A 27,993-nucleotide genomic window follows, 5' to 3' on the forward strand; every position below is an offset into this window, starting at 1 on the left:
TATGGACAGGAGCAAGGAGGGTGAGGAGGGGGGCACCCTGCCCGCCAGCTGGGGAGCAGAGAGGGCCTGCTCTGGAGAGAAGCCGAACTTTTCCACCATAGCCCCTTGGGGTTTGGCACCAGGGGTGGCAGATCCTGCTTCCAGATCCAGACCCTGGGTAGGCAGGGGTGAGGCTGGGAGAGTCCCCTGAAGGAGTCTGAGGGGGGCTGTTGGGTGGGGTGCTCCAGGAGGGCCAAGGCAGGGATGAAGGGCTCTCTGTCTCCCCTCATGAGTGTGTGTGTGGGTGGCCCACCGGGGGGCTGAATGCCGCCCTGTGTGAGAGCAGGGATGGGCCAGGTGCCCTGTCCCAGCAGCTGGCCCTCCCTGAGGTCACTCAGGCCCTCCAGAACTCAGGCCAGATCCCCTGCCCTTGTGCCTCCAAGGGATTCGCTTTTACTCTACCAGCGTTCTGCCCCCAAGCCAGGGAGCCTCTGAGGAGGCTGGGGTAGGGTGGAAAGTTCCCTGACTTAAAACCAGAGCCGAAGGGGCTGATGCCCCTGCACAGCCCCCGCCCATCTCAGAGCTGGGAGAGCAGTGCAGTGTGCTGACCTGAGAGCCCTACGGAGCACCACGGACCCCTGCACAGCACATGGGGCGGAACGCAGCCCTGAGCATGCGCGAGGGCAGGTCAGCGCCACGCGTCACAGCATGTGTGTGAGTGGGGGCAGCTGAGGATGCGGTGCCCAGTCTGGGCCTGGAGACTGGAGCCACGCCCGCCTCCCTGGGCTCCCAGGCAAGGGAGAAGCTGTCACTATGTCTATTCAGGTGTCAGCCCTGCCTCACCATGTCCCACAGCCCCCTCAAGGCTCAAACCGAGCTATCACCTTTCCCCAAGCCTGTTACCTCAAAAGGTAACAACGGGGAAGGTTATAGGGACAGACTTCAGGTCAGACCAAAGGGAAACAGAAACACCGCAGTCTAGCCACTCACCCCCTGCCCAGGCTGGCGGCCTGGGACATGCTCATGCCCCGCAGACCCGCAGTGCCCACGGCTCTGGCTCTCCCCCTCCCTGAGTCCAGACCGGGAGTCTATAACCCAGGGCCACCCCAGCGGCCCGCTGACCACCTGCTCCTCTCCTGCCTCGCAAGCCACGGCCACAGGAACAACAGCAGGTTGGTTCAAAGTCACAGGGAACTTTAAAAAGCAGCCGTCCCTCTCGGAGACAAGAGCTTGTCCCAGTGGAGTGCGGGAATGTCAGTCACGGCAGGGCCGGCCGCTGCCTCATCTCAGCACTACTGAGGCCTCGGCTGGGGTCAAGGTGGCTCTCGACTTGCTCTCAGGGTACTTGACCTTTTGTCTGGTTGCCTTTCTGGTCCCTTGCAAGGCCGAGGAGGCCAGGGCAGGACAGCGGTTTCCTCAGCTATTGGCTGAGCCCTGACCCTGGTCACTGGACTTGGCTACTGTCCTCCAACCATGCACCCAGAGGCCACCCATGCCGAGGGGCATATCTTGGGGAACATGTCCAATTTTGGGGACCCCCTCTGGAAGGTGAGTACCCCTGGGACGGGTGGGTGGGAGATGCTAAGTTCAGTCCACAGACGCTGACAGGGGCAGGGCTGGTGCCCTGGGCTCCCAGCCACGTGTCCCAACCCTGGGGCCACGTGGGACACAGAGGAAGTGGGAGGGAAAATGAGAGGTTGTGCCGGACTGAGCCGCCCAGAGTCCACCCAGACTGGAGGGCTGGGGCGGAGGAAGGAGGGCCCTCAATGGAGTCTTTGTGGAAGCCCAGCTGCGGAGGGGTGGGGCTGCTGTGGTGGCGAGCAATTCCCAGAGGCTTTTCCTTGCCCTATAATTTTCCTCCTTGTGCAGGGAGATGAGCGGGTTTCCAGGCCCCCTTCCACATTCCCTTTCCACCAGCTTCCTGGCCTGGAGGAAAGTGGGACCCTCATTTCAGTGGGCCCAGCCTGAAAGACACAGAGTGAGGGACCCTCACCTGGCATGGGGCCTGCCCAGCCCCCCGCCCCAGTAGGGTCCCTATGAGGTAGCTGCTGTTTTACAGGTGAGGAAACTGAGGCTCAGAGGGCAGTCGCCTGTGCTAGGGCCTCAGGAGGAGCAGGGGCAGAGCTGGATTCAAGCCCCTGTGGGTGTGGCTCCAGAGCTGGGTGCTTCAGTATCAGGGAGGGGGCGTGTGTGCGTGCGTGGGTGCATGTGTGTGTGTGTATGTGTCTGTTGTTGCATGTGAATTGAAAGTGGAGCATCTGCTGCTGGCTCCAGCAGCGGGAGGAGGGTGTGAGAATTGGCCCCCTGCCTGGGAAGACACACTTTTCCCTTCCTGTCCTCAGGGGCTCCCTCTGTCACGGTCGGGGGTGGAGGTGGAAGTGGGGAGGGGAGACCATCTGCTTTCATGGGTGGTTTGGCAGCTGGCCTCTCCTAGCCTGGCTGGCTGGGGTCCGGCTCTGGGACTGGCTGGATCAGGGAGGGACCTTCTTCAGGGCTGGCTGAGGACAGCACGTTCCAAAAACCAGTGATAAGTGCTGGCCATGCCCACTGGGGTTTTGGAGGTCAGGGAAGAGGGTGAAGACGCAGGGGGTGTGGGCTCTGCCCAGGGTGAGAAGCCTGCCCCCAGGAGGCTGCCAGGCCAATCCCTCTCTTGGGCTGAATCCAGAGCCAGGGAGCATGTTGCTCATCTCTGAGTCTCCCCCCCACTCCGGGAGGAGAAACCACTAAGAGCAGGGCTGTTGGGGAGGCGTCTCGGGGCTTCCCTGAGCGTGGCAGACAGGGCTTGGAGACAGTGAGTGTGCAAGCTGGGATGGGGGACAGAGGAAGCAATGACTGTTGGTCTGGACAGAGGCCTGAACTGATTTGGCCCAGCTTGTGCTCAATAAGCTGTGTGTCTTGGAGAAGCCACCACTATCTCTGCCTCAGTTCCCCCATCTGAAATACAGGGAAGGGGGTGGGATGACCCCACAGACAGAAGTCCATGTCCAGGAGACTGGGGGAAGCAAAGGCTTGGGTGAGGGACCCCCCAACACACACACACACACGCACACCCTCCACTCAGAGCCATGTGCTCTCTCTGGCTTCAGTTTTCCCATTTGTAGAAAGGAGATCTGGATGGGGAGGCTGACACAAACCTGACCCCTGGCCAGCCCAGCCCAGCTCAGCAGAAAGTGCTGATGGAGAGATGTGGTCACTACAGCGGGTACTGTGGAGCCACCTCTGGCCAGACTAGAAGCTCTCGAGGACAGGACTCAGGGCCTGTACCCCTTGCCCAGGGCACCTGTCATGCAGGAGGCCCACACGCATGTGCTAAGGGAGGAAACAGCAGCACCTGAGGGATGCTGAGGGATGGTCAAAGGGAGGTGGCATTTGGCCCACATGAGGGATTTTCTATCAGGCAGAGCTGACAACAGACAGGCAGAGTAGCAAACTCCTGGCACTGGTGGTATGCCGGCAGGAGGGTGTGGCCTGGGAGGGTGGACCAGGAAACCTCAGTGTCCTTGCTAATGGCTTCTGTGCTAACCAGGTTCCCCAGAGATCCCCAGACTGAGACCCCCCACTCCGGGCAGGCCCAATTCCTCTCAGAATAGGTTCCTGCCTAGCACCCCCCACCTGCCAACTCTAGGACCCCTCCAGACTGTGCACAGTGCCCGAGCTGTGCCCCACCCCTGCCCCACTCTCTCTAGCCCATCTCTTCTCCCCTAGCCTCAGGCACTGCCCTCTTTGCCATGGAACCCACATCTCTGTCTCCAGCACCCACTCTCCAGGGCTCTGGGCCCACCTGCCAGTGCCCCTAGATATCTACACCAAGAACACCCACAGGAACCCCCAAACCCAAGCCCATCCATCTCAAGCCAGACTCAGTGTCATCTCTCTCCCAACCACCCACGATCCAGTGAAGGCCCCACCGCTCACTCACCGCTCCGTAGAAATCTGAAAGTCAATTTGGACATTCTCCCTCCTCCTTCCCCATGTTGCATCCATCCTGCCCCTAAATTCTCTTTCAAATTCGTTTCCCCTTCTCTCTCCTCTGTGCCATCCCACAAGGCAGATGGCCACCATCCCTTGCCTGGCTTAATGAATTTCCTGTCTCGTTTTGCTAATAGCAGCCACACTTGACCTAAACTGAAAGTCACTCCATCATCCTCCCTCGCCTGGAAGCCTTCAATGGCTCCCCATTGCCCCCCGATCAAGTCTCAACCTTAGTGTGGCACTGAAGGTGCTGGGGGACCCCGCCCCTGCCCCGCCAGGTTTTCCCGTTCACCTCCCTCGAACACCCCACATGTCAGGCTTGCCAGGCCTTGGGCTGTTATCCATCCACACCTGACAGGTTCTCACTCTCAGCCTTTGCTCAGGCTGGGCCTTCTGCCCTGCAAGCTCTTCTTTGCTTTCTGCCTGTGAAATGCCCTCATGCTCCTTCAGGAAAGAAGTCCTCCTCCACCCTTCCCCATAGCCAAGGCTCTTCTCTGTATTTGGGGTACAAAGACACTCATCTGTGGCTTGGGGAGTTGCCTTACTCTGTTAACACCGAGAATCGGGGACAAGACTGACGCTGCTTAGTGAAGGGAGACGAGAAGATAGCAGGGAGGGGCCCAGGAGGGTAAGAGGGGCAGCCACGCTCCCTAGGTGACCCAGCTGGCAGAGGCTGCACTGGGAGCTTGCCCCAGCTCTCCCCCACCTGTCTTATCTCCAGACTACTTTCCAGGCCTCCTCTGCCCTCCAGGCCGCCAGTGCCCAGAGGCAGGGGGCTGGACACAATGGCTGGGGTGGGGTGGGGAACTGCCCCAGCCAGCGAGTGCTTTTTTGGGCCTGTGGTGACAGAGTCTGGTGCTTGTTTTTAAAGAAAATAGAATCAGAGCCCCTATTTATAGCTGGAGGCCATAGCCACAGACAGGAGATGGATGGGGTTGAGGCTGTGCAGGCTCCGGCTCAGGCAGGGCCTGGGGGTGGGGCTGTTCCCAGGCCCCCTGCCCCCCTTTCTCAGCCCCCAAGGAAGCGCCTGTGGGATCCTGACATTCCTGGGGACAGGATGTAGCCTGTGCTTTGGGGCAGGGGAAGGAGGGACTTGGTGAGGGGGATGGAAAATTTCACTTGGGACTGGTCCCTGGGGCCCAGAGTCCCTGGTGGGAAGGGGTGGAGGTGAGGGTGTGTTATGTCTACCGGGAAGACAGAGAGGCACCTGTGCAGGGGGGTGCCGGTTGCAGAGGGAGCACTTCGGACTACCACTGGGACTGGGGAGAGGAAAGAGCACAGAGCAGAGCCAGAGGGAGGGGGCGGGCAGAGACAGAGAGACAGGGGTGGGGGAGGCAGAGACAGAGCGAGAGACAGGGATGGGGGAAGAGGGATCTGCAGCCCAGCTGACACTGTGGGTAGAAGGGGAGACAGAGCAAGCCTGGAAGATTGGAAGTGGTGGCTTCTGTCCCAGATCAAGTCTTCACGGTCCGGGCAGAGTGGTCAGAGTCTGGGTTGGATCAGTCAGGACGGGCAGGAATGAGGCGTCTCTGTGGCCTTCACCCCAGAAGGCCAGGCCTTGCCCACTCCCCCTACAGGGGCCCAGGGCCCCGAGATCCTCTGTTCCTGGTAATCTCAGGGTGGGAGGCCCAGACCTGTTTGGAGGCAAAGAAATGCTGTGGGGGAAGATGGGCTTTGTCATGAAGACCCTGAAGGACTGTCCTGGGCAGACGGGGTGGGGTAGTGCCAGGACCAGTGGGGAAAGGTCTGGGCTCAGACTTGCTAGGGGCTGACTTCCCCAGGCCTGGAGGGGTTATAAGCTGAGGCTATGGCCTGGGCTCACACCTGCTGCCAGCCTCTATTCAGACCCCTTCCTTGGTTGTGCCGTTGGGGGCTGTAGGGTGGCTGTAGCCTGGGGTGTGTGTCATGGAGCCATAGCCACAACCGGTGACTCAGACAGTTAAAAAAAGGAGCAGCTTCCAGCGGTGACTCAACTGGCTCTGGAGGGGCTGGGTGGGTCTGGCTGGTACAAGATGGGGTGGTCTGGGTTTATTTTAGGTTGGGCGGGGCTTGGGCCAGCGGGTAGAAGATGCAAACCGGGGGTGGAGAGGAACCGCTACTCTCACCCTGGGAGAGCCCCAGGACTCCATGCCAAGGTAGAAAGTGGTTTCTCGATGCCAAGGAGCTCTGGCAGGCTGGGCTGCCTCTCGGCCCCATTCCAGGCCCAGCCTGCCTTGCTGTGTGGCCCCAAAGAAGCAACTGGCTCTCTCTGGACAGAGAAGAGCCTCTGTCCTCAGACTTTTATTAGAGCAGACCTTGGAGACTGAAGATCCTACCCAGAAGCCCAGAGAGGGACAGAGGTCTGCCTAAGGCTACACAGCAGGGTCAGGTATCCCAAGGGCTGCCATTATACAGCTGCCTCAGGTGCCTAAAACATCTCTCCTGCCCCAGGGCGGTCGACAATTGGAGGGACAGGCCCCCATCTGAGTACCTGCCCCTGGAGGGGCTCCGCTGAGCTCCAGATGGGTGGCTGGAAGCACATGGGCACCAGTTGCCCAGAGACAGAGGCTCAGGCGGGGGCAGGCGCCTGGATTCTATTAGCACACATCTGGGGAGGCGGTGAGGTTGCCCAGTGGTCTGTTGAGAAGAGTTACCTCTATAGGGGTGAAGGCAGAGGATGCCCACACACTGGGATCTCGACCTGGGGGCCCAGGCTCTGGCTAGCCCCTTATCCAGTGTCCCTCCAGACAGCACTCCCCCAGGCTGCTCACCGACTCTGTAGCCATTTCCTGAGACTCATTTCCCCTCGCCTCCACCAACTCTGAGCTCACACATCCCTGGATTCAGGCATCACCACCACCGCTGATGGGTCCAATTAGCCCAGGGCAGAAAGCGCCACTCACTCCCTCAGTCAAGACTCTGCTCCTCACGGTGCAACCACTACTGCTTAAGGACCGGTGGCAACAGCCCAGAGGGAGCTCTGGCAGTTGAGCCATCTCTCATTGGGGCCCACAGGGGTGGGCAGAGAGCAGGGAAAGACAGGCTTCCAGGCTCCCTGTCCTATAAAAGGTCCTGGTGCCTGCTCATTCTCTTCGTCCCCACCCTCTGCTCTCGGGACAGGGTCTGAGTTTCCTTTGGTCATTTCTTCAACCCATATTGATTGTGCTGTACTCCGGCTCAATGATCGCCATCTCGGGGGCTACTGGGCTGTGGGGCAGGGCTGGGAGGGGCTGTCCTGCTCTCCTCACGGTCAGAGTCAGTCAGATGTAGAACACCTCTCCGCTTTCTGAAGGGTCCAGGGCTGGCAGGCAGTGGCTGGCTGATAGCTCCCTTGGGGGCCCACCTCCCCTTTTCCACATCACTTTGTCCCACACAGACCCTCTCACAGGGCCACCTCATCCAATCTCCTGCCTTGGAACCTTTCTCAAAGATTCCTAAGCAGGAGCCCCATATTGCTGGGTCTGCCTGCCTCCAGAAGAGGATGGTACTAACAGAGTAACAGCAACCTCAGGAGCATGTACTCCAGGCAAAGGGCTTTAATCCTCAACACACGTAGGAGTAGGAATTATTTATCCTCATTTTAGAGAGGGGAAAACTGAGGCTTAGAAAGGCTGTGTCACTTGCCCAAGGTCATGCATCAAGTGGCGGGGCTGGAATTAAATCCCAAGTTCTCTAGCACCATGTTCTTTCCCACCATGTGCCTGGCCTCCTGACTCCCCCAGCCCTGCAGCGGCTTCTGGAGTTGAGGACTCAGGGGAGGGAGAGGTGGGGCCTGAGTCAGGACAGGGGCAGAAGGGGAGCTCACTCTTAGCTGCTCTAAGACGCCCAAAAAGGGTGATTCGTTCCTTCCCTGACCACAGCGGGAAGTGTCTGTGTCTGGGACTGAGGCCTGCCTGGCCGGCCTCCAGCGGCAGGAGAGCTGGGCTGGCCCCAGCCGCTGTGCACAGGGAAGGGGGCAGGGAGGGGCGTGTCATGGGAATCAGCATCCTGGGCCCACTGATATTTATAGCTGCTCCCTCCTAAAATATGGGGGGGAGGGGTTGCTCTTAGGTGGGAACGGAAGTTGGTCTCCGCTCCCCAGTCCCCTCTATCTCCCCAGAGAGCAGGCTGGCCCAGGCCAGAGGCCCTGCCCTGGCGATAGAGCTGGGGGCTGAGCGTCCTGAGTTGGGGGTTTCCCCCACGACTGCTGGCTCAGGGGCTGGTCGCTCTCCCAGCCCTGAGCCAGGCTGCTGAGCAACACTGTGTGTGTGTGTGTGTGTACGCATGCACATGTGCATGCACACCTACTAGGCGTCACACTGATGGAGGTCATGGACCAGGGCACAGATGCCAAGTGAGGGTAGGGGAGAAAGTCCTGTAACCCCACAGAGATGGACGGCCCCAGAACAGGGGCAGACCAGGCTGTGGGCCTCAGCAATCAATGGTTGGAAAAGGCTCCCAAGGCGGGTGGTGCTGGAGCTGTGCCTCGAAGGATGGGGAGAAAAAGGGAAGACCAGTTGCAAGGAACAGCTTGAGCAATGGTGGAAGGGCGCCAGGGATTATGGACTATTTATCTGATGGCCTAGTTCATCAGCCAGACTGAGGGGCACAGGATCACCCTGAATGAGGCTGATATCCTGTGGGAGAGAGGACCTAGCACAGTCATCGTGTCTTTGGGCCCGCAGGCAGGTGGCACATGAGGCTCTTGCCTACCTGGACGCTCAGGAATGTCCCTTTTGGTTACAGGAGGGGCAGGAGTGGAATGCTGGGTTAGGAGTGGTCAGGTCCCTAGGCCTGGCTTGGAGGAAGTTCCTGCCTTCAGGCCCCCAGACCTGGCTCCATCTGGGGCAGGACATCTTCCAGGGCCCTTGGTATCAATCTTGATTTGGATTCTTTGAAAGCCAGGAAGTCCTTCTTGTATCTGACCTTAGTCTCCCCCGCTCTCAGTATGTTTCAACTCAAAGCAATTCATTGGTTTTCAAGTCTTTTTTTTTCTTTTCAAAGCCACAGAATTCTTTATCAAAACCACATGTTACAGGGGCTGGCCTGTGGTGGTGGTTAAGTGGTTAAGTTCGCACTCTCCACTTCGGTGGCCTGGGGTTCACACGCTCGGATCCTGGGCGCGGACCTACGCTCCACTTGTCAAGCCACGCTGCAGCAGGCGTCCCATATAAAGTAGAGGAAGATGGGCATGGATGTTAGCCCAGGGCCAATCTTCCTCAGCAAAAAAGGAGGATTGGCAACAGACGTTAGCTCAAGGCTACTCTGTTTTATTTATTTATTTGTGAGGAAGATTAGTCCTGAGCTAACATCCGTTGCCAATCCTCCTCTTTTTGCTGAGGAAGATTGGCCCTGAGCTAACATCCGTGCCCATCTTCCTCTACTTTATATGGGATGCCACCACAGCGTGGCTTGACAAGCTGTGCATCAGTGCGCACCGGGGATCCGAACCTGCGAACCCCAGGCCGCCGCAGCGGAACGCGCACACTTAACCACTATGCCACCAGGCCAGCCCCGTCAGGGCTAATTTTTCTCACCAAATAAAAAAAATCAAAACCCAAAAACCCACATGTTACACAAAGCCCCAATCTCTACACACATGTTCATGGAGCTGCTCTGCATGACTTGGGGTGGGGCAGGCACCCCATATTCCCAGGCTCGGCCACCTGTGGATGTAAAGCCCTGGAGTACCCCAGTTGGCACTATGTGATCTCTGTGGCCCTCTGTGGGCTCAGTCCTGGGTGCAGCAAGATAGTGGAGACCCCCGAGAAAAGCAGACAGGAGGTCTGCCCTTGGGGAGCTGCTGGTCCTGTGAGCAAGGCCACCGCCTAAACCAGGGTACAAGGACAAAGAACCGGGAGGCCCAGCCCGCACTCTGGTCAGGACTTGCTGTGTGATTCTGAGAAAGCAGCTGTCCTCTCTGGGCACTGGTTTCCCTATGAACCATGTGGGGGGCTGGTCTGGAGTGGAGAGTCTCAGCAGTAAGGTCTGGGAGGGGAAGGGGTCTCAGTGATCCCCAACGACAGTTAAACCATGAGAGAGACACACATGGAAGCAGTTTAGCATGAGCAGTGGCGGGAGGCCTGGCTGATGCACAAGCAGGATGTCCTGGCAGAGCTGGCTCCTTTGTAGGCTGGGAGCAGCCTGGGCGTGGGCAGGAGCTGAGCGGGAGAAAGGAAGGGTCAATAGGATAGGCACTGTCCAGAACGGGGGTGAGCCATGCCACCACGCCACCTTGATGGTAGCTCCCGGGACATCTGAGACAAACATGGCTTCATCTGCCACTCTAGCTGTCGGGGGAGGGTTGGGGGGCTTACGCAGTGAGAAAGTGGGGAGGGTTTGGAGAGGTGGGAGGCCCTTGCTGGAGGGGTATGGGGAGACAGGAGCAGAGATCTGGGGTCCTCAGGGAGCTGTCTCTCCCCTGCAGAACTGTCTCTCTCCCCTGCTGGGGGGCCTGAGCCCACTGGTGGGTGGCTGCCCAGTTGGCTTGATCCAGGAAAGCGGCTGTTGTTGGCGTGAGAACACCATGGCCCAAAGAGTGACCTGAGGCCAGTCCCTGCTGTCCTCTGAGTCGCTCATCTGTAAAATGGGCATGTTTCTTGACTTGCAGGGCTGCCGTGAGGCAGCAGGACAACATGGCGAGTACCCCCCACCGGGTGTCTCCAGAGGTGGGGGCTCAGTTATAAGACAGCTCCTTCCTCCCCACCGTTTGGAGTCACGGACCCTCCCGAGAAGCAGAGAGAACAGGGAGCGCCTACCCCAGAGGGAATCCAAGCACAAAACTGTTCATCAAATTCAGTTCATTCAAAAATTACTCACACACATTCAGTAATAACGGTAATCTAGCACTCTGGAAGGTAGAGGCGGTGAAGGAGCAGAGGGACCAGAGAGGGAGCAGGCTCAAGTCCCGGACCAAAGGCCCCCTTGCTCATTTCCTCCCGGCACTGAGGATAGGACCCCAGTGTGGCATAGTACCCCTGCCCCCATGCCGTCCTTCTTCCCCCAGGCGCCACCCAGCCCAGGTCCGTGAGCACAGCTGGCTGCGCGCACGGCTGTGCATACTCTTGTGCGCACTCACATCTGTGTGCGCCAGTGAGTGTGTACTCAGGGCTATTTCCAACTCCCCCTCCCCTGCCCCTCCTTCCAGGCAGCACGCCCAGTTCCCAGACACAGCCTATATACTTCCTCTGCAAGCTCCACACATGCCCCACTCCCCTCCCACCGACACTGCCAGCCGCCTGGCCCACCTGGCGCAGCCCCCTCCTCGGGCCCCTGGGCGGGCAGCACTGAAAGGCCCTTCTTGTCCTCCCCAGGAGGGTGGGCCAAGGTTGGGAGGGGGCTCAGTTATACTTGGTTCTGGAACAGCTTTTCCAGAGTCCGGGTGGGCTGGGCCAAGGGCTCTGGCCCCTGCCGCGCCCCAGAGGCCTGGGGCAGTGCGCGCGCTCACGAGGCTCAGAGGCTATCTCCAGCACCACTGGTCCCCTAGACCATCCTTTTTTTTTTTTTCCCCCGTGAAGATTGGCCCTGAGCTGACATCTGTTGCCAGTCTTCCTCTTTTTGCAAGACTGGCCCTGAGCTAACATCTGTGCCAATCTTTGTCTATTTTGTATGTGGGTCACTGCCACAGCATGGCTTGATGAGTGTTGTAGATCTGTACCTGGGATCCGAACCTGCAAACCCAGGTGAGTGGTGTAGGTCTAGTACCTGGGATCCGAACCTGCAAACCCTGGGCCACTGAAGCGGAGTGTGTGAATTCAACCACTACGCCACTGCGCCAGGACACCCCCACCCAAACCATCCTTAGAGGCAGAAGACTCTACCCTGATTCAACTCCTTGCACCTGATGCCCCCACGGCCCTGCTCTAAGACACCCCCATCAGTCCAGAGCCCCCACCCAGGTAACGCGGGAACCCTCCCAAGTACTCTGCCTGAGTCCCACCTGAGCCCCTCACCTTCTGCCTTTCAGAGTCAGCCAGGCCAGGCCAGGGACGAGGCACAGGGACCACCGGCCCTGTGTGCTCCGTGCTCACCCTCACCTCCCGGTTTTGCTTGCGTCATTCCCCCTGCACCAGCTCAAACCCAATCCTCCCCATGCTTGTCGCTCTGCAGAGGGCCTCCACAGGGTTCAGAAGGAGCTGGACACCACACTGATCACCCACACTGTCACAGTGGCGTAAGCCTAGCCCCCGTGTAGGCAGGGAGCTCCCTCAGAGCAGGACTGAGGGCTCTTCCTGGGCAGCTGGGCTTCTCTAGAGCACCCTGCTTCCTCCCTGGGGCCTCAGTTTCCCTGTCAGTACAATTGGAAGGTCGGCCCAGATGGTGTCCAGGGGTGCTTGACTCTCAGGCCCCCTGACCGGGACGTTCTGGAATACTGATGAGTGCAGGGAGAGCATTCCAGCATACCCCACTCTGGTACCTAAGACCCTGAGGGCCTTTGGGGCTAGGGGTATCCAGGACGGGTGGGAGTGATCCCTTCCTCAGGTAGCGGCTGCCCCCATTGCAGAGACCAGGATGGGGAGCTAAGCCAGGTATGGTGACAGAGATGTGTTGTTGGAGGGGAGCCCTGCCTGGGATGGGGAGAGGATACCAGCTTCCCCCCTTCCCCCCGTCATTTCCAAATCTGTCCTAAAGGCAGGGGTCGGCTTAATGTTATAAAACCCCACTGACACCATGCCACTCTCCTCTCTAAAACCTTTGTGGGCTCCCCACTGCCAACAGGGCATAGGCTGTGGGCTGCATTTTGCCATTTAAGGTTTCTGTGCCCCAGCCCAAAGGCTATTCCTGGCTTGTGCTCAGAATATGCCTTCCAGCCATGCTGCTGGCCTTCCTACCTCCACACCCCTCTGCTCATACCCACCTCAGTGACTTTGCTCACGGAGCCCCTGCCTGGAGTTCTGACCCCGTTCCCATCTTCCAAGGCTTGGCTCAAGGATCACCCTCTGCCCCGCCCCAGCTTGCCTCTGAATTTCTCTTCTCCACACTCTTCATCTGGATCTTTACAGACATGATAGGAACTGCTGTTTGAGTTTTAATTTGCTTCTCTGCCTCCTGAATGAGTCCAGGTTCAGCCTGTGCATTTCTACGCCCTCCCTATTGCCCAGCACAACGCCTGCACACTGTAGATGCAGAGAAGGATTTGAGGATGGCTCAGTTGAAGCCCAAGGAGGTGGAGGTGCTGGAATCTCTCCCTTGGCTGGAGGCTGAGGGCTGGATGAGCAGACCTCCCCAGTCACCTCAGATGTCCCCTTCCCACCTCCCTAGAGGCTCAGCCCAGCTCCCAGGCCCTGAGACCTTGGAGGATGGGGTCCCTGGGGATAGGAGCAAAGAGCTTGGGGATCCAGCTCTGACTCACCCCAGTGGGGGGGGGTCTACCCTGACTCATTTCCCTTCTGGGCACTCATGATACTGTCCATTAGAGCTGGCTTCCCCATCTGATGGGGAGAAGGGTGTGGCCTGGGCCCCTGAAAGGGAGACTCAGGCCCTTCCTCTGCTCAAAATTGCTCTTGGGAATGGTCGCAGAAGATGTTGGCTGAAGCACTGATTCATACATGAGTACTAATGACTGATGGGCCCTGGGGCCACAGTTCTTATGGTACAATTAGACCATGCCTTAACTAAAGGAAGAATGCTGTAAAGAATTCGGGCACTGTAACAGAGAGGGGACACATTCTAGCACCTCTCAGAAAGCAAACTGTCATTCAGTCTCTGCTGGGGTCAAGCACTAATGCCTGGGACAGGGAGGTATGGCAGGGGGTTGTCCAGGGCCGTTTGAGGGACAAGCCCCTGCTGGGGTACAGGATGTCTGAGGGGCACCAGCTCTGCTTCTAGGAGGCTGAAGGGTGGGTGGTCCTGTCTGTCATCTACCAGGCCTTCTCAGTGAGAAGAGAGGAGAGAGAAAACTGGAGCAAGGAGGAGGGCAAGAGGAAGGTGGTGGTGAAGAGGCCAGACAGAAAATGCACCTGGGGACAAGGGGGTCGGGAGCGGGAGCAAAGCTTGGGAACGGGACGGGGGGAGGAGGCTGGAGGAGGTGCATGTGGGGCCCCACATAGGGTGGGGCAGGGTGGCTCCCTCCCCATTTCGCATCTCGCTGCCCTCCCCATTCCTGGCCTGGCTGTCAGAGTGCTTGCTTCTTGCTGTCCCTGGGTGTGCTTTGGGCACCAATGTGGTCACAGAAAGCCTGCTGGGCACCGGGAGCCCAGATGGCATTGGAGTGGCCCCACTGGGTATAGTGGACAATCCTGTGCAGAGCCATTCCCTAGGAAATCTGACCCTGACATCCAGAGCCCACATAGCCCGAGATGCAGAGCTATCCCTGGGGGTCCCACGTCCACCACCGGGGTCGAAGTCCTAGAGATCCCAGCCTGGAGTGGCAGAAGCACAGCCCCCTGGTCTGGGGGCCACTTGTGGGCCCTCCTGCTCTTTTCTCTACCTAAGGACCCTCCACGGCTCCTGCCAGTCTGCGCCGGGGTCTCAGGTCCCTCACTCACCTGCGGATGCTGGTCGGGCCAACATGGCCAAGGTTAAAGTCAGGGTCAGGGCGGGGGCCGGAGGCGGGGGCCACGGGCCGCAGCGCATCGCGGCGGGCTGGGCAGCAGGACGTGCGCGCGGCGGAGCGGAGTCCGGAGCCTCCTGGACACCGAAGTCGCGAGTTGAGAGAACTTGGCTTTTCTGGCGCAGGCTGGGCTCCGGGGCGTCCGCCGCTGCACTTAACTCGGGGGCGGGGCAGGCGCCGACCCGCGCTCGAGTTTCAGGCGGGGGCTCCGCCGTTCCCCCCCCCACCTTCTTAAAGGGCCCGTGCTGGGCTGCGCCTCCCCGTGCGGGGGTGAGGGCACCCTTACAGCTCGGTCAGACCCAAGCCCCACCTTGGAGATTTGGCACAAAGTCTCAGAGAAGCCCAGACCCCCTGAGCTGTGACTCAAGGGCTCCCGGAGGAGACCAACTCTGGGGGGAGACATGAGCTGGGCCAGCCCCTCACTCCTCTCCCTTCTGCCCTTGCAAGGGTCCTACATGCCAAGCCCAGGAGGAAGGACAGATGCCCGCCACCCCACAGACTGCTTCTGGGCGCTTTGCCTCTGAGGCCTCCTCAGGACTCCATTTGGGCAGAGAGGCTCCAGCCTGCGGTTCTGCAGGGCTCTGTGCCCGCTGGCCTTGCGACCTTAACCTCTATCTCAGGGCTTCAGTTTCCCCCTCTGCTAGGGAAGAAATGTTCTAGAGTCTCCCACAAGGCAGGAGGGATTTTCAACTCCATGGTATTATTTGCCTCAAAATAACCCTGCAAGGTGGGTGAGAACCACTCCTCCCCCCATCTCAGGGAGGAGGCGACTGTGGCTCAGAGCTAGAAACAGTTCTTGCAAGGCCCCCAGGCCTAGAGTAGGCCATTGGGATCGTGACTCCAGGCCTCCTGACTCCTGACTCTGGGTCTTCCAGCTTCCTGGGGCTGCCTCCTGGAAATCTGGCCCGGGGTTTAGCTCCTACCTAGCAGCTTCAGACTGGGGCCCTGCTCCTGTTGGCTCCCTCCCAGGCAACAACATCAGCCCTGTCCCAAACGGGGAAGAAAGGAGAGTATCATCTCAGAGCTTCCAGCGCCCAGAGGCTCTGCCTGCTCTCTGCCTAGCCCCAGCCTCAGCGTTGCCTGGCCTCGGTTTCTCTGTCCAGCGAATGGGTGGAATTGCACCCCTGGGGTGCTTTCCCCTCACCTCTTCCATCAGAATCCCTCTGTCACACCTGCCTGATTCAGCCCACCTCCAACCCCAGCCCACCATGCACTCTCTCCCCAGCTCCTCCCCTTGACCGGTGACAGTCCCACCATGTGTACACCACTTCATAGTTTGCAAAAAAATTGAGCCCCATTTTGCAGATGAAGAAACTGAGGCTAAGAGAGATTAAGGGACTTGAGCAAGTCTACACAGCTGCTAAGAAGTGGGACCAGGTCTTGACCCCAATCCTAGGGCTCTTACCACTACAGCACAGTGTGTTGGGCTGGGTCTGTGTGGAGGTTGTGAACACTGTCTTGAGCCCAGACAGACCTGGGTTCAAATCCCAGCTTTCCTACATAGCTGTCCAACACTGAGCAAGTCGCTTTACCTCCCTGTGGCTCAGTTTCCTCAGTTATAAAATTGGGTTTGTGAGGATTAAATGCCTTAATGTACCTCAAATGCCTAGCCCAGGGCTTGGCATACAGCAAGTGCTCAACAAGTGCTTATCTTTTCTCCTCCTTCTCTGTCGTCCTGCATGTCCTCCCTGTATTTCATTGCATACAGCTTCACACTCATCACCTCCTTGACGGAAAGTCAGCCCTTTGAGGGCTGAACTTTTTCCTCCAGAGCCAGCTGCATATAGTAGGTACTCAATAAATGCTTGCTGGGGTTGATTAAGAAGCCAGTTGCTGCTGTTCTGTGGGGATTTTGGCAAACCTAAGAACTCCCATCCGGTTTACCCTGGGAGGCCTGGGTGGGGCTGTGCTCAGCTGGTCTTGGTGGCAGTAAAGCCATTGCTTCCACAACCTGTCCCTTATTTTTCCTTCTTCTCAAGTCAGCAAGCCACCTGGTCCTTGTTAGGGGCTAATTACTGGCTAAGTGTGGGCCCAGGGTTGGGGGGGCCTGCTGGGAAGACTGTGTTTGGAGGAAAAGAGCTTTCTTTTTAGGAATAGAAAGAAGGGTGGAGAAGGCTTTTGCTTGTTTGTGAATCAAACATAGATGGAGACTCCCCCCACCCCCCACCCTATCTCCCCATCCATCCCCCTCCCCATCTTCTGCCCTCTCCCCTGATCCCCCACCCACACAGATTTACCAGCACTACCGCAGTCCTTAGTCTGTCTGTGCAGCCTGCAGACAGAGTTCCCACCCACAGCTGAGATGCAAGTCCAGATTAGCTCGCAGCCTCCCCCTGCCTTGTTGCTAGCTGGGGAGAGAAACACAGGCCCCGAAAAATAATGACAACCAGCACAGCAGTAATAACCCAACTCCTTTCTCTGCTGGGCTTCCTAGTTTACAAAACATTCACTTGGTCTCCTGACAACCCGGCGAAGTGTGTGTGTTGGGGGACAGTGTTCCCTTTTCACTGATGAGGAAACTGAAGCTTGAGTGGAAGAGAAATGCTGGGGCTCCGGTGCACATGGGCCTGGCCTTTGTTCAGCCTGCAGCGCGGGACCTGAACTTGGGACCCGTGCTGAATGGCATAATGCCCAGTGGACTGGCAGAAAGTTGAGGCCCCATGTTGCTTTGAAACGGCCCCCTGACTGCCCCCTACTGTCGCAGAGCAAAGGCCAGTGGACAGGGCAGGGCCCGCTCCTTAGCGGTCCCCTCCCCAGCCTCCTCATCATGCCCCCCCGAGGCTCCGAAGCCCCGTCCCGAGGAGAGCTGACCAGAGCCTCCCTGGCATCCTCAGGCCTCTGTCTCTCCTTCCAACCATTGCCATGACTTTCTCTAGCTTGGGTTGGCCAGGCATCCTCGGTGAGCATCCCTGACTGCCCCTGCTTCCCTTTCTCCATCTCGTCTCCCTCCAGGAAGCCCTTCTTCCCACAGACACCCTGGAGTAGTGATCTCTGTCTTCCCCATGTGCCCCCCAGGGAGCCCTCCTGGGTCAGGAGGTGTGGGTCAGGGCCTCTCCTGTCACCTAGACTGACTCCGTCCCAGCAAAGAACAAGACAGGGCACGGGGCGGGGGAGAGGGAGACTCAGAATACCCTTGAAGAATGAAGAAGGCCGCCCACACCGCAGGGGTGGAGGAGGATTCAGAATCTTATGAGACTGCAATAACCTGTGGTATGTGCTGCCTCAGTTTCTCCAAGTGATCTGCCTCTGGGAGAACAAGATGACAGAGATCCCAGCATCACCCCCTCCCTGCCAGCAGAGTTGTGCCAAGCGTGCCAGCCGGGCCCTCCTGGTCACACTTCCCCTCAATGCTTCTTGGCCTGAGAGCGGCCGCTCTGGCAGCGGCCGTGGCTTGGTCCTGCCCTCGGCCAGGGCCTGGCGCTCTGAGTGCGCCTGTGTTTTGCACCCTGACCGCCTGGGCCCCACCCAGGGAGCCTGCGGCCCAAGCCGGCTTGCTGGTAAATGGAGGTGCCCGGGTTCCAGATGGCGTGGGGCCTCAGCTGGGTGTGCTCCAGTTGTCCAGGTCCTGACCTCCAGGGATCAGCCTTCCACCATAGAGGACACAGAACCCAGCCCACTACTGTGCAAGACACAGCTTTCAGCCCCAATTCCGTGGCCCTACAGTCTCATGGCCAGGAGCTCCACGGCAGCGGGCCCCAGGCCTGGGCCTCTGACCCAGGGGCCTCTGCTGGGAGTGGTCTTGCTCCTGCTCCCGGCTGGAGGCAGCCACAAGTCTTCTCCAAGCGCAGGCAGCCAGGCTCAGGAGGGGCGGGGCCGCTACTCCCAACAGTTACACAATTCAGGAGCTGAAAAGTTTTGTTTGCTGCCCCCGGGAGCCGGCTGTGGGTGGAAGGCCAGTGGCAGGGCTTTGCTCTGGCCGGGGCCAGGCTCTGAGCCACACCCAAGCCGCACTGGGGAGATATGGGCTGGGGTTGGTAGGGGACCCTCTCAGAGCCTCTGTTCCCAGAAGCAGGCGCTCGTCTTCCACACCACGTCCACAAAGGCTTGTGGCTTCAGTGGCTGTGACCAGCTGGCCACAGCTGACTCCCCCTGGGGTTGTGCTATTTCTAAATATTGGTTCATGCTGTTAACCCCTGTTGTGCTCTACCCGTGGACGTCTGGCTGCCTGCGGAGAGAGCCTGGGCAGGGGGATGAATAGTCCCTGTTTGGATGGAAAATTTGTGAATATACTTGCTCAGAGTCTAGCATAGGGCAGGCACCTTGGAGGGGTGGGGTGGAGCTCCCCAAAGGATGAGAAATACCTGCTCAGGACTGGGAATGAGGCTTCCATGGGCGTTAGGAGACATGGGTCTGAGCTGGCAGCTGGGCAGGGCAGCGGAAAGAATGTGGGGTTAGGAGCCAGAAGCCTGGTTCTGCCAAGCCTTTTCTGTGTGGCCTCAGGCAAGTCACCTCGCCTCTCTGCACCTTTTCCCTCACCTGTAAATTGTAGAACCACCATGGCGCTTGGATGATTCCCTCCAACAGTGGCCTTGGGGCTTCATAAGCTGTGAAGGGCAGTGCCTGGTGGTTATGATGATGGCAATTGTTGCTGCCAGGGTCCTGTTCTCTGCACTTCTCGCAGGAATCCCTTGAAGGAGAGGCAAGACTGATAACCAAGAGGTGGTCTTGTTGCAGCAAGCTGACAGGGCTGTCTTCAGCCTGTGTGGGGCTTGGTGGATATGTTACTCTACACAAGAACATAAAGCTTAGATTTCAGCCCCAACCGGCCCCACTGGCTAGGTGTCCTTGTACAGTGAAAAACCTGTGGTAGCCAGCCCCCTAGATGGCCCTCAATGGTCCTCACCTTCTGGCATTCACACCCTTGTGTAGTCACCTCCCACGTTGAATAGAGCTGACCTGTATGGCCAACAGAGCACTGCAGAAATGATAGAGCATGACTTCCAACTTGAGGTCATAAAAGACAGGGTGGCTTCTGCCTTCTCTCATCTGATTGCTTGCTCTGGGGGAAGCCAGCCACTGTGACCTGAGGACAACTAAGCAACCTGTTGAGGGCCCCCGTGGAGAGGGACTGAGGCCTCTTGCCGACAGCCAGCACCAACTCACCATCTATGTGCATGAGCTGTTCTGGAAGTGGATCTCCCAGCCCCAATCAATCTTTCAGATGACTGCAGCCCCTGCCAACATGTTGACTGCCGCTTCCTGAGACCTGGAGCCAGAACCATCCAGCTGAGCCACTTCTAAACTCCTGACTCACAGACACTTATGCAATAAGTGTTTATTGCTATTTTAAGCTCTTAGGTTTTGAGGATAATTTGTTACACAGCAATAGAGAACTGATACAAACTTGTGCAACTATAAATGGCTATCCAGTGAGCCAGACTGGACATGTGTCTGGGACTCAGAAAGTAGGACTCTGCTCCCATGAGGAAGAGTGATGTTTCCTTGATCAATCAATGGATCAACTCATTCATTCATTCATTCAACAAATATTTCTTAAGCACTTACCACATGTCAGGGGGCTGGGGACACAACGGTGAATGACAGGAGCCCTGCCTTTGGGTGTTCACAGGTTCCCCAAAATGACTTGCTGAGTGTTGGATGTGGGGAGTGAGGACAAGGGAGATGTCCAGGACAAGCCCAGATTTCCGGCTTGGGCACTTGGATGGGTGGTGGCATCATTTATTGAGATAAATAGGGACAGAGGTTATCGCACGAGAAAAGCTTTGGGCACGTTGATTTTGAGGTGCTTGTGAGAAAGCCAGGTGACAGTGTGCAGGCTGCGGATATGTGGGTCTAAGGCTCCTGAGAAAGTCTGAGCAGAGGCATGTGTATTCAGGAATTGTTGGGGTACAGGTAATGGGATTGAAGAAGCGAGAGGAGATGAGACCGCCCAGGCCAGAAGAGTGCGGTGTAAACTGGGAGGAAGGCCCGGGACTGAACTATGACACACCAACATATTTTTCTTTTAAATTTTTTTTGATGTAATTTCAGACTTACAGAAAAGTAGCAAGACCATTACAAATATTTCCCACATACTCTTCACCCAAGTTTCCCAAATGTTAATATTTTACTACATTTGAAATTCTTTTCTCTCTATGTATATACATATATTTTTCCCCCTGAACTATTTGAGAGTAAGTTGCAGACATAATGCTCCTTTATCCTTAAATACTTCAGTGTGTATTTCCTAAGAACAAGGACCTTCTCTTTCATAACCAGAGTGCAATGATCAAAATCAGGAAATTAACACTGGTATAAATCTTTTAACTAGCCACAGACTTTTTCCTGGTTTTGCAAATTTCCCTGATAATAGCCTTGACAGCAAAAGAAAATCCTGGCTCCGATGTTGCATTTTGTTGTCCTATCTCTTGAGTTTCTATTAATCTGGAAAAGTCCTTCAGTGTTTCTTTGTCTTTCGGGACATTTTTGGCACGTACAGACCCATTATTTTGTAGAGTGAATCTTGACTTGAGTTTGTCTGGTTTCTTCATAATTGGATTTAGTTGTGCACCTTTGATGGGAACACCACAGAACTGAGGCTGTGTCCCTCTCGATGCCTCCTCTGGGGAAGTACACAGCATGCAGCTGTCCCATTGTCAGTGGTGTTAACTTCTGTCACTTGGCTGAGGGGGTGCCTGCCAGCATTCTCTCTGTAAAGTTACTGTTTTTCCCTTTGCAATTAATAAACATACAGCAACACTGAAAGGTCAGTGTGAGGAGGAGGAGCCAGGAAGAAAGCCTGTGGAGGGACAGCAGGGACAGGGGAGGAAGACCAGGAGAACATCTTGGAACCGGGAAGCGGTGCTGCAGGAAGGAGGGAGTGGTCAGTCATTTTGGTCTAGGGCTGCTGAGAGGCCAATCGGGCGAGGGTGAAAAGTGTCCTTTGGCTGCTGCTTCCGTGCAGGTCGTGGTTTAGGTGGAGAGATGGGCCTGAAGCCAGCCTGTGGGAGTCAGAGAGAGAAAGAGAGGAGAGAACAGAGATAAGAGGGAAAACGTCTCTTTGGGGAAGTTCGTCTGTGGACTGGGGGAGAGGGATCCAGGCAGTGATGATAATGATGATGATGGTGATGGTGATGGTGATGGTGGTGATGATGATGATGGTGGTGGTGATGATGGTGGTGATGATGGTGATGATGATGGTGATGATGATGATGATGGTGAGGAGAGGTATGTGGAGCCAGGGAGATAGCTTCTAATAGATGGAAGGGATGTGGGGTATGTACAGTGTGATAAGAAGGGTTGATGAGGGGTTGAAGCAAGACGAGGGGGCAATGGAGAACGAAGGTTCTTGAGTGGTCGGAGGAGATGGGAGAAGGTCCTGGTGGGTCTTCCCAAGCCCCAGAAGGGAAGTGGGAGCAGGCGACAGTGGAAGCCGGTTCTGACGGTGTGGCGGGGAGGGTTTGAGTCAGAGTCCAGTCTGAAAGCCTCTGTTTTCTCTGCTGAGGAGGAGGCAGAGCAGGGGGCTAGAGGGAGGGCCAGGCCTGTAGAGCGGAGTGGGCAGGTTTGAAATGATCTCTGGATAGAGGGAGAGAGCAAGGTGACCGTGGAGGTGGGGAGTGGGATGGCATGGAAGCAAGTCTAGGCTTCGGGCCTGAGACTATTCCCAGCAGCTTTTAGCCGCCGGTGCAGGTGGACAGGGGATACCTGGTGACGCAGGGCTGGACTTACCAGGAAAGAAGCTGGACAAGGTGGGCAGTGAAGGCAGGAGGGGACTGAAGGATGAGGAGACAGTGCAGGGTCAGCGGTGGGGTCTCAGTGATGGCAGGCAGTGTGCAGTGAGAGTACCAGAGTGAGAGAAGTGGAAGGACATGGATGGTGTCCCAGAGGGAGGTGTGTGGTCAGTGTAGGGGGAAGGGATGACAAGTCCAGGATGTGCTGGGGGAGGGTAGCTGAGAGCGGAGGGGAGGTGTTTGGAGATGAGGAGGTCTGGGAACTGGGAGGCCAAGGGATTGGTGGGTGGTCCCTGGGGGAGGCCTCTGTCCCTGGGGTAATGGCAGGGTTGGGCGGTGGGGAAGAAGACCACCAGCCAGGGCTGCCAGGCTTACAAGTCGGGACAGATGGCAGCCCTGAGGAGATGCGGAGGCGCGCTGTGGATACTGGGACCACCCAGAAGCGGTGCTTTTGACAGGGAGGGGCACTGCCTGGGTGCCAAGGGGGCCAGGGACTGGCTCCATCTCGGGCTCTTAGGGACAGAGTTGTGAGAGAAGGAAGAACCAGCTTTGGAGGGGGCTGAGGGTCTGTCTCCAGGGGTGAGCTAGGTCTCCATTATAGGTGGAGGGAAGGGAGCATTTGGAGCAGAAGAGCAGTGGCTTGTGACCCACTGGAGTGTAGAGTGGCTCAGTTTCCCTAAGAGAGCCATCCACAGGGATGACAGGAGCAGTGCAGTGAGGTGTCAGGAAGGCTCCCTGGGTCTGAAATACTTGGAGACCCCCCCAGACCCAGAAGGTAGAGGTCCCAGCCTCACATCTGGCCCCTATCAGCATGAGGGGACCATCAAGGCTCGGGCCCAGCAGGCCCACAGCTTCCTCTAGGAAAAGCTGACGAGGATGGGGGAGAGAGGGCGGCACTGCCCGTGGCCCACGGCCAGCTGAGGCTGGGCCAGTCCCATCCTTGCCCGTCTCCGCGTCTGCAGAAATTGGAGGTTTGGCTGCCCCATAGTGATGGGAGGGGCAGGGAGAGGAAGGTCTGCTGCTGCTGGCGGGAAGGGAACCCTGCCCTCTGTTCCCAGCCTTTCGGTCCCACAAGGGTCTTCCAGAGCGCCCAATATGTCTGGCTCGTCTGCTCCGAGTTCTCATCGCGCCTGCTGGTTGGGACGAGTCCAGAGCATGGTTTGGTTTCCATTAGATCAGAGGCTACAATCCAAAGAGAGCCCTGCGGTTTGTGCCCTGGTTCCATCTCTGCTACTGTTGTAGTGGGAGACTTTGGTCAGGTCCTTGTCCCTTTCTGGGCCTCAGGTTCCTTATCTGTGTCCTGCGGCCATGACAGACACCCTCTCTAAAGCCAGCAGTCACCTTTTCCCAAGATGGAAACCCTCTTACCTGGTTCAGATCAAATCCCCAATCTGAGCTATGAATTGGGGGGTGGCGTGGCAAGCAGGCACTGGGGCCCCCAACCTCCTGGGCTTTTAGGGGTGAAGGGGTCTGCAGCATTTCCTCAGCCCTGGGGCTCATCCCTCAATCACGGCAGCTGAGTATCTTCCCTACCCCTCGCTGTTTCCTCCCGTACTCCCCCTAAGGGGTGCTCCTGACCACAGGCACCGGAAGTGGCCTCTCAAGGCCTCAGTGTCACCCTCCATGCTCCTTTATTTGCTCCCCATTCCTTGCTTGAATGCCACCAGCGGCAAGTATTCCTTGAGCTGGACCTGGATCTCTAAGGATCCCGTGTGCCGGGGTGGGCGTCCGTCTGGGAAGCTGTCAGACAGTGGCACCTTAGTGCGAAATAATTCGCTTGATTCTTTCCCAAGGAAAACCAGACTTTGATAGAAGGGAGGGCATGTCCAGAATCTGGGGGATAGGTGGGAGGGGTGGAGGTAGAGGGTCACCCCAGGGGGCTGTGCGGGCTGCAGGAACCCTTCACTGGTGATCCGCCCTCTCTGTCCGATCCCTTCTCCAACCTCAGGGCGCCCACCGGGAAAGAAGAGCAGGCTCTGGCACCTCACCTCTCCCTTTCCCTTCCCTGACTCAGGGTCCTGGGGACCCTCAGGCTATTTAGGGGGCAGTAGGGCTGAGTTCTCAGGGTTCCACAGCTGAGCTGCCAGTGTAGAATTTCTTCGCCATAGTTCAGGTGCCACGGCAACTGGGGGAAATAAACATTCTGTGTTTCACAGTCCAAGTTCTTTGGTGACGTCACCCCCAGCTCCAGCCTGCTGGGCCCTGCAGCTGGCTGCACCCCAGACGGCCTCACTGCTCAGGCCGGAGGACCAGCCTCCTTCCCAGCCCCCACGCAGCCCCTGCAGTGGGGGAGAGACAGTGGACACCGGGGCTTGGGCGGGGCACCTGGAGCAGGCCCCACACAGGCCCAGCTCCTTGCCTGTCTCTTAGATCTCTGCTATTGGCCCCTCCTCGGCCCCAGCCATGAAACTGCCCAAGGGGGCTGGGAACTCTGTGTTCTATGGGCAGCACCCGGAGGAGAAGGTGCAGGTGCCCTCATGGCAGGAGGTAAAGCAGATCCCTGTGATTATGGCGATGCTCAAAGGTGAGAGCAGCCCCCGCCCTGACCTTGGGCCCGCACCTCTCTCTGCCGGGCTGCTGAAGGTGTCCCAGCCTTTCAGCCCTGCTCCTGCAAAGCCCCTGCGGACTCTCCTTGAAGCCTGCAGAGGGTCTGTACCTCTAAGCTGAACCTCTCAGGCAGTATTAGCTGCTGGGAATTTTCAGGGTGGTAGGAGAGGGAGGGGCATGAAGAGAGGCTAGTTTTGGAAAAAGGCCTGGGATTCAGTGGAGGCTTGAGCCCGGCTGTAGCTTTGTTCACTTCCCTTGAATCTTACTCTCAACTGAAAGCAGACAAACTAATTCTTACTACGTGTTTAATGACTGACCGACCGTTGCTCTACGTGGAAGATGGTGTAATGTTTGGGCTCTGTTGGCTGATTGTCTCAGAATTGTCACATTACCAGCTTGTGTGACTTCAGGCAGATTGATATTTCCAAGCCTCAATTTTCTCATCTGTGAGAGGAGAAAAACAATAGTGGCTGTCTTTCAGAGTTGTCGGGAGGCTTAACTGAACTCATCCACGTGAAATACTTAGTATAGTACTTGGCAGAGAATAAGTTCTCAGTTAACTGTAACTATTACCTTTCTTACTATGCATTGTCTGTCCAAGAGAAATTGCGATTTTTTCTGGGAACACTGCCTTTCCCCAAAGGAAGCAGCTTGATGGTGGCATTTGTGGCAGTGTGACATGAGTGGGAGCAAAGACCCCGATGTTCTCATGGCGCACTGTATTTTGGGGCTTCCCTGCCTCTGATCCCGTGGGCCTAGGCTGAGGGCTGCCTTATCTGTCCTCACAGGTCCGGGACCTGCCAAGTACCTCCGGCCATCCTGCACGGGCTACACAGGCCATGACGTCTCCATGTTCCAGGAGCCAGCCTACACGCTGCACACCCGGCACTCGGAGAAGCGTGAGTGCTCACCACGCCCATCACCTCTGGGCGTGGGGTTACTATTGTTGGATGGCTGGGGCGGCAGTGAGAAGCAGGGAGACATTCTCTGTAGCTGCAGGTCCCCCGGGAACCCAGGTCTGCCTTGAGAGGGACACCCAGGTGGCCCAGTGGGTCTAGAAGAAGGCAGCAGGAAGGCCCAAGTGACCCACCCCCTCTGAAGGCAACTCTGTGGGCATCTCCCAGCTGGACCTCCCAAGGGAGCTTTGAAGGGACACTGTGGCTATCCAGCTGACAGTGCAGGGTCTCCTTTCTGTCTGATCTTTGGCTGGGCCCTTCAGCTCTGGCTGCCAGGGGTTCACTTGCCACAGTGGCTGGGCAGGAATAGCTGGAGTGGAGGGAATGTGGTGGGGGTGGGGGCCCCCAAAGCTTCCCGGGTAGCTTAGAATCCTCTGGAAGGGTGGGATCACAAGGCCACAGGAGACCTGGGGCTGCTGGCCAAGGCTGGTGAGAGGAGAGGCTGGGCAGGGGTGGAGGTATGTATCTGGGGGTCTGAGATCTAGAGTGTCTGCTAGGGCCCTCCCTGGGTGACATACCTTTCCCCAGCCTGGCCCGGCCCCCGCTGAACACTAACAAGAGCCACTGTGCCTATTATTACCCCTTGGCACCCACCCCTGTTGGTAGGGCTGCCCAGGCTGCTGTGTGGCTGTTATTTTATCTGTTCCTCTGAGCAGGTTCTTGAGGATGTCAGGTCAGAGATTAAAAGCCCCATTTCACAGATGAGGAGATCAGGGTCCTGAAACACCCAAGAACCCAGGGAATCGGAAGGGAGCCCTTGTTCCTCTCTTGGGGGAGGGAATCTCGCCTGGAGCAAGCCTGGCTTGCCCTGGAGGCGGCCTCTGGGGCTGACTGGGCCTCTCGTTGGCTGCCCTGCAGGGATTATGGACATATGCAGCCCTGGGCCTTGCTATTTCTTGGATCCCAAAATAACTCGGTTTGGAATGTCCAGCTGCCCACAGGTCCCCATGCAGGAGCGCATCTCTAACCTGCGTAAGATGGGATGGGGAGGGGGGCTGGGAGATGGGAGGATGGGGGTCCACCCTCAGGACCTGAGCAGCGCAAAGGGTCAGGACTTCCCCTCCAGGTGTGTCTGCGGATGCTGGCGACTCCCTACAATGTCACATCAAGACACCGATGTCACCATGCTGACATCACCATGTCTGTGTCACAGGACTTATGTCTTGAAGCCAATGTTATGCAAGTATGTTGCCGGGTGACGTGATGATAAAAATGTCCCAGAGCTCATGTCATGGCAGCGAAATTGTCATGCTAATGAGCTCATGGACTGTAGTGATTTCAGGATGTTTTCTTGGTGCTGTCACAGGGACAATGTCAGAAGGTTGCCGGCCCAAGCGTGATATTTGATGACACTTGTGGTTTTTATGACAACAGTGTCACAATCTTGATGTCAAGATGACCCAAATCCCATCCCCTGCCCATAGACCCATACAGGAGTCATGATGTCCCTGCTCGATGCTGAGGGGCTTATGGTAAAGTCACGTCAGGCTCAGCAAGACCTTGGCTCCCTACCTGGACCCACAAATCGGACACCAGGAGATGTGGCCTGGCCCTCGCCCTGAGACCCCTCCCTTCCATTTACTTGCTTTCAGGCCTGAGCCCCACTCCAGCTTCCTGCCACTACTGCTTGGAGAAGACCCGCCCACCTGGGGAACGCAGGGCCCCCCAGCACACTTTTGGCTACCGATGCCCATACAGAGTCATGGACCCCAATCCGGCCCCCAACCAGTACCAGCTGCCACGCTTGCTGGGGCCTAACAACCCCATCCACCGAGCTGCTCCTTGCTATAGTCTGGCTTCTGCAAACAAGAACTGGTTCTATAAGGAGAACGTGGCAGGAGGCCCTGGGCCGGCCACGCATGCCCGGCCTGAGCCGTCCGTCTACCAGAACCGCAGCCCCGTCTACAGCATGGCCAAGCGCTTCGCCTACCCGATGGATCACATGCCGCGGCCTGGCCCTGGCTCCCACGACATCCAGCGGGTCACAGTGCACAAGCCCCGCACACCGGCTTTCTCCATGGGCATCAAGCACTCCCCCAACCTGTGCCCACTGGTCATTGATGTTCACGACTGAGGCCCCTCCTGGAGCACGCCCCTCCCCACAGAGGTTATTTTTCTATACCAAATTGAGCAACTTATTAAGGTTTCAAGTAGCAGAGCTGGTGCCTGCTGTGTCCAGCACACAGGAGGCATTAGATAAATATTTTCATTTATTTATTCCTTCGTTTTGCAAACACTCACAGCTACTTCCTTTGAGCCCTGCCCTGGGTGAGGGACTGGGATACTGGGAGGCATCGTAGGGGTCCCTGCTGGTAGAAATTCTGTTCTGGCTCACCAGGGGAGGCAGCTGTGTGTCCTC

The 27,993-nt window shown here is 57.4% G+C and overlaps 2 protein-coding genes across 2 annotated transcripts in view; one reads left to right on the forward strand and one right to left on the reverse strand.

Annotated features, from left to right (window-relative positions):
- The window catches only part of CSPG4 (chondroitin sulfate proteoglycan 4), a 36,396-nt gene extending 21,717 nt beyond the window's left edge, over positions 1 to 14,679 (reverse strand). Inside the window, exon 1 of the mRNA XM_058542116.1 lies at positions 14,397 to 14,679. Coding sequence (XP_058398099.1) covers positions 14,397 to 14,484 — 88 coding nt within the window. The 5' untranslated portion in view covers positions 14,485 to 14,679. The remainder of the gene's footprint in view (positions 1 to 14,396) is intronic.
- A 9,855-nt stretch (positions 14,680 to 24,534) lies between these two features.
- CIMAP1C (ciliary microtubule associated protein 1C) lies at positions 24,535 to 27,760 on the forward strand. Its single transcript, XM_058540476.1, has 4 exons — positions 24,535 to 24,655; positions 25,467 to 25,577; positions 26,493 to 26,606; positions 27,227 to 27,760. Exons 1-4 carry the CDS (start codon positions 24,535 to 24,537, stop codon positions 27,706 to 27,708), a joined length of 828 nt encoding a protein of 275 aa, XP_058396459.1. The 3' UTR covers positions 27,709 to 27,760.
- The last annotated feature ends 233 nt before the right edge of the window (positions 27,761 to 27,993 follow it).

This window comes from Diceros bicornis, chromosome 5, assembly GCF_020826845.1.
Source record: "Diceros bicornis minor isolate mBicDic1 chromosome 5, mDicBic1.mat.cur, whole genome shotgun sequence".
Taxonomy (NCBI): domain Eukaryota; kingdom Metazoa; phylum Chordata; class Mammalia; order Perissodactyla; family Rhinocerotidae; genus Diceros; species Diceros bicornis.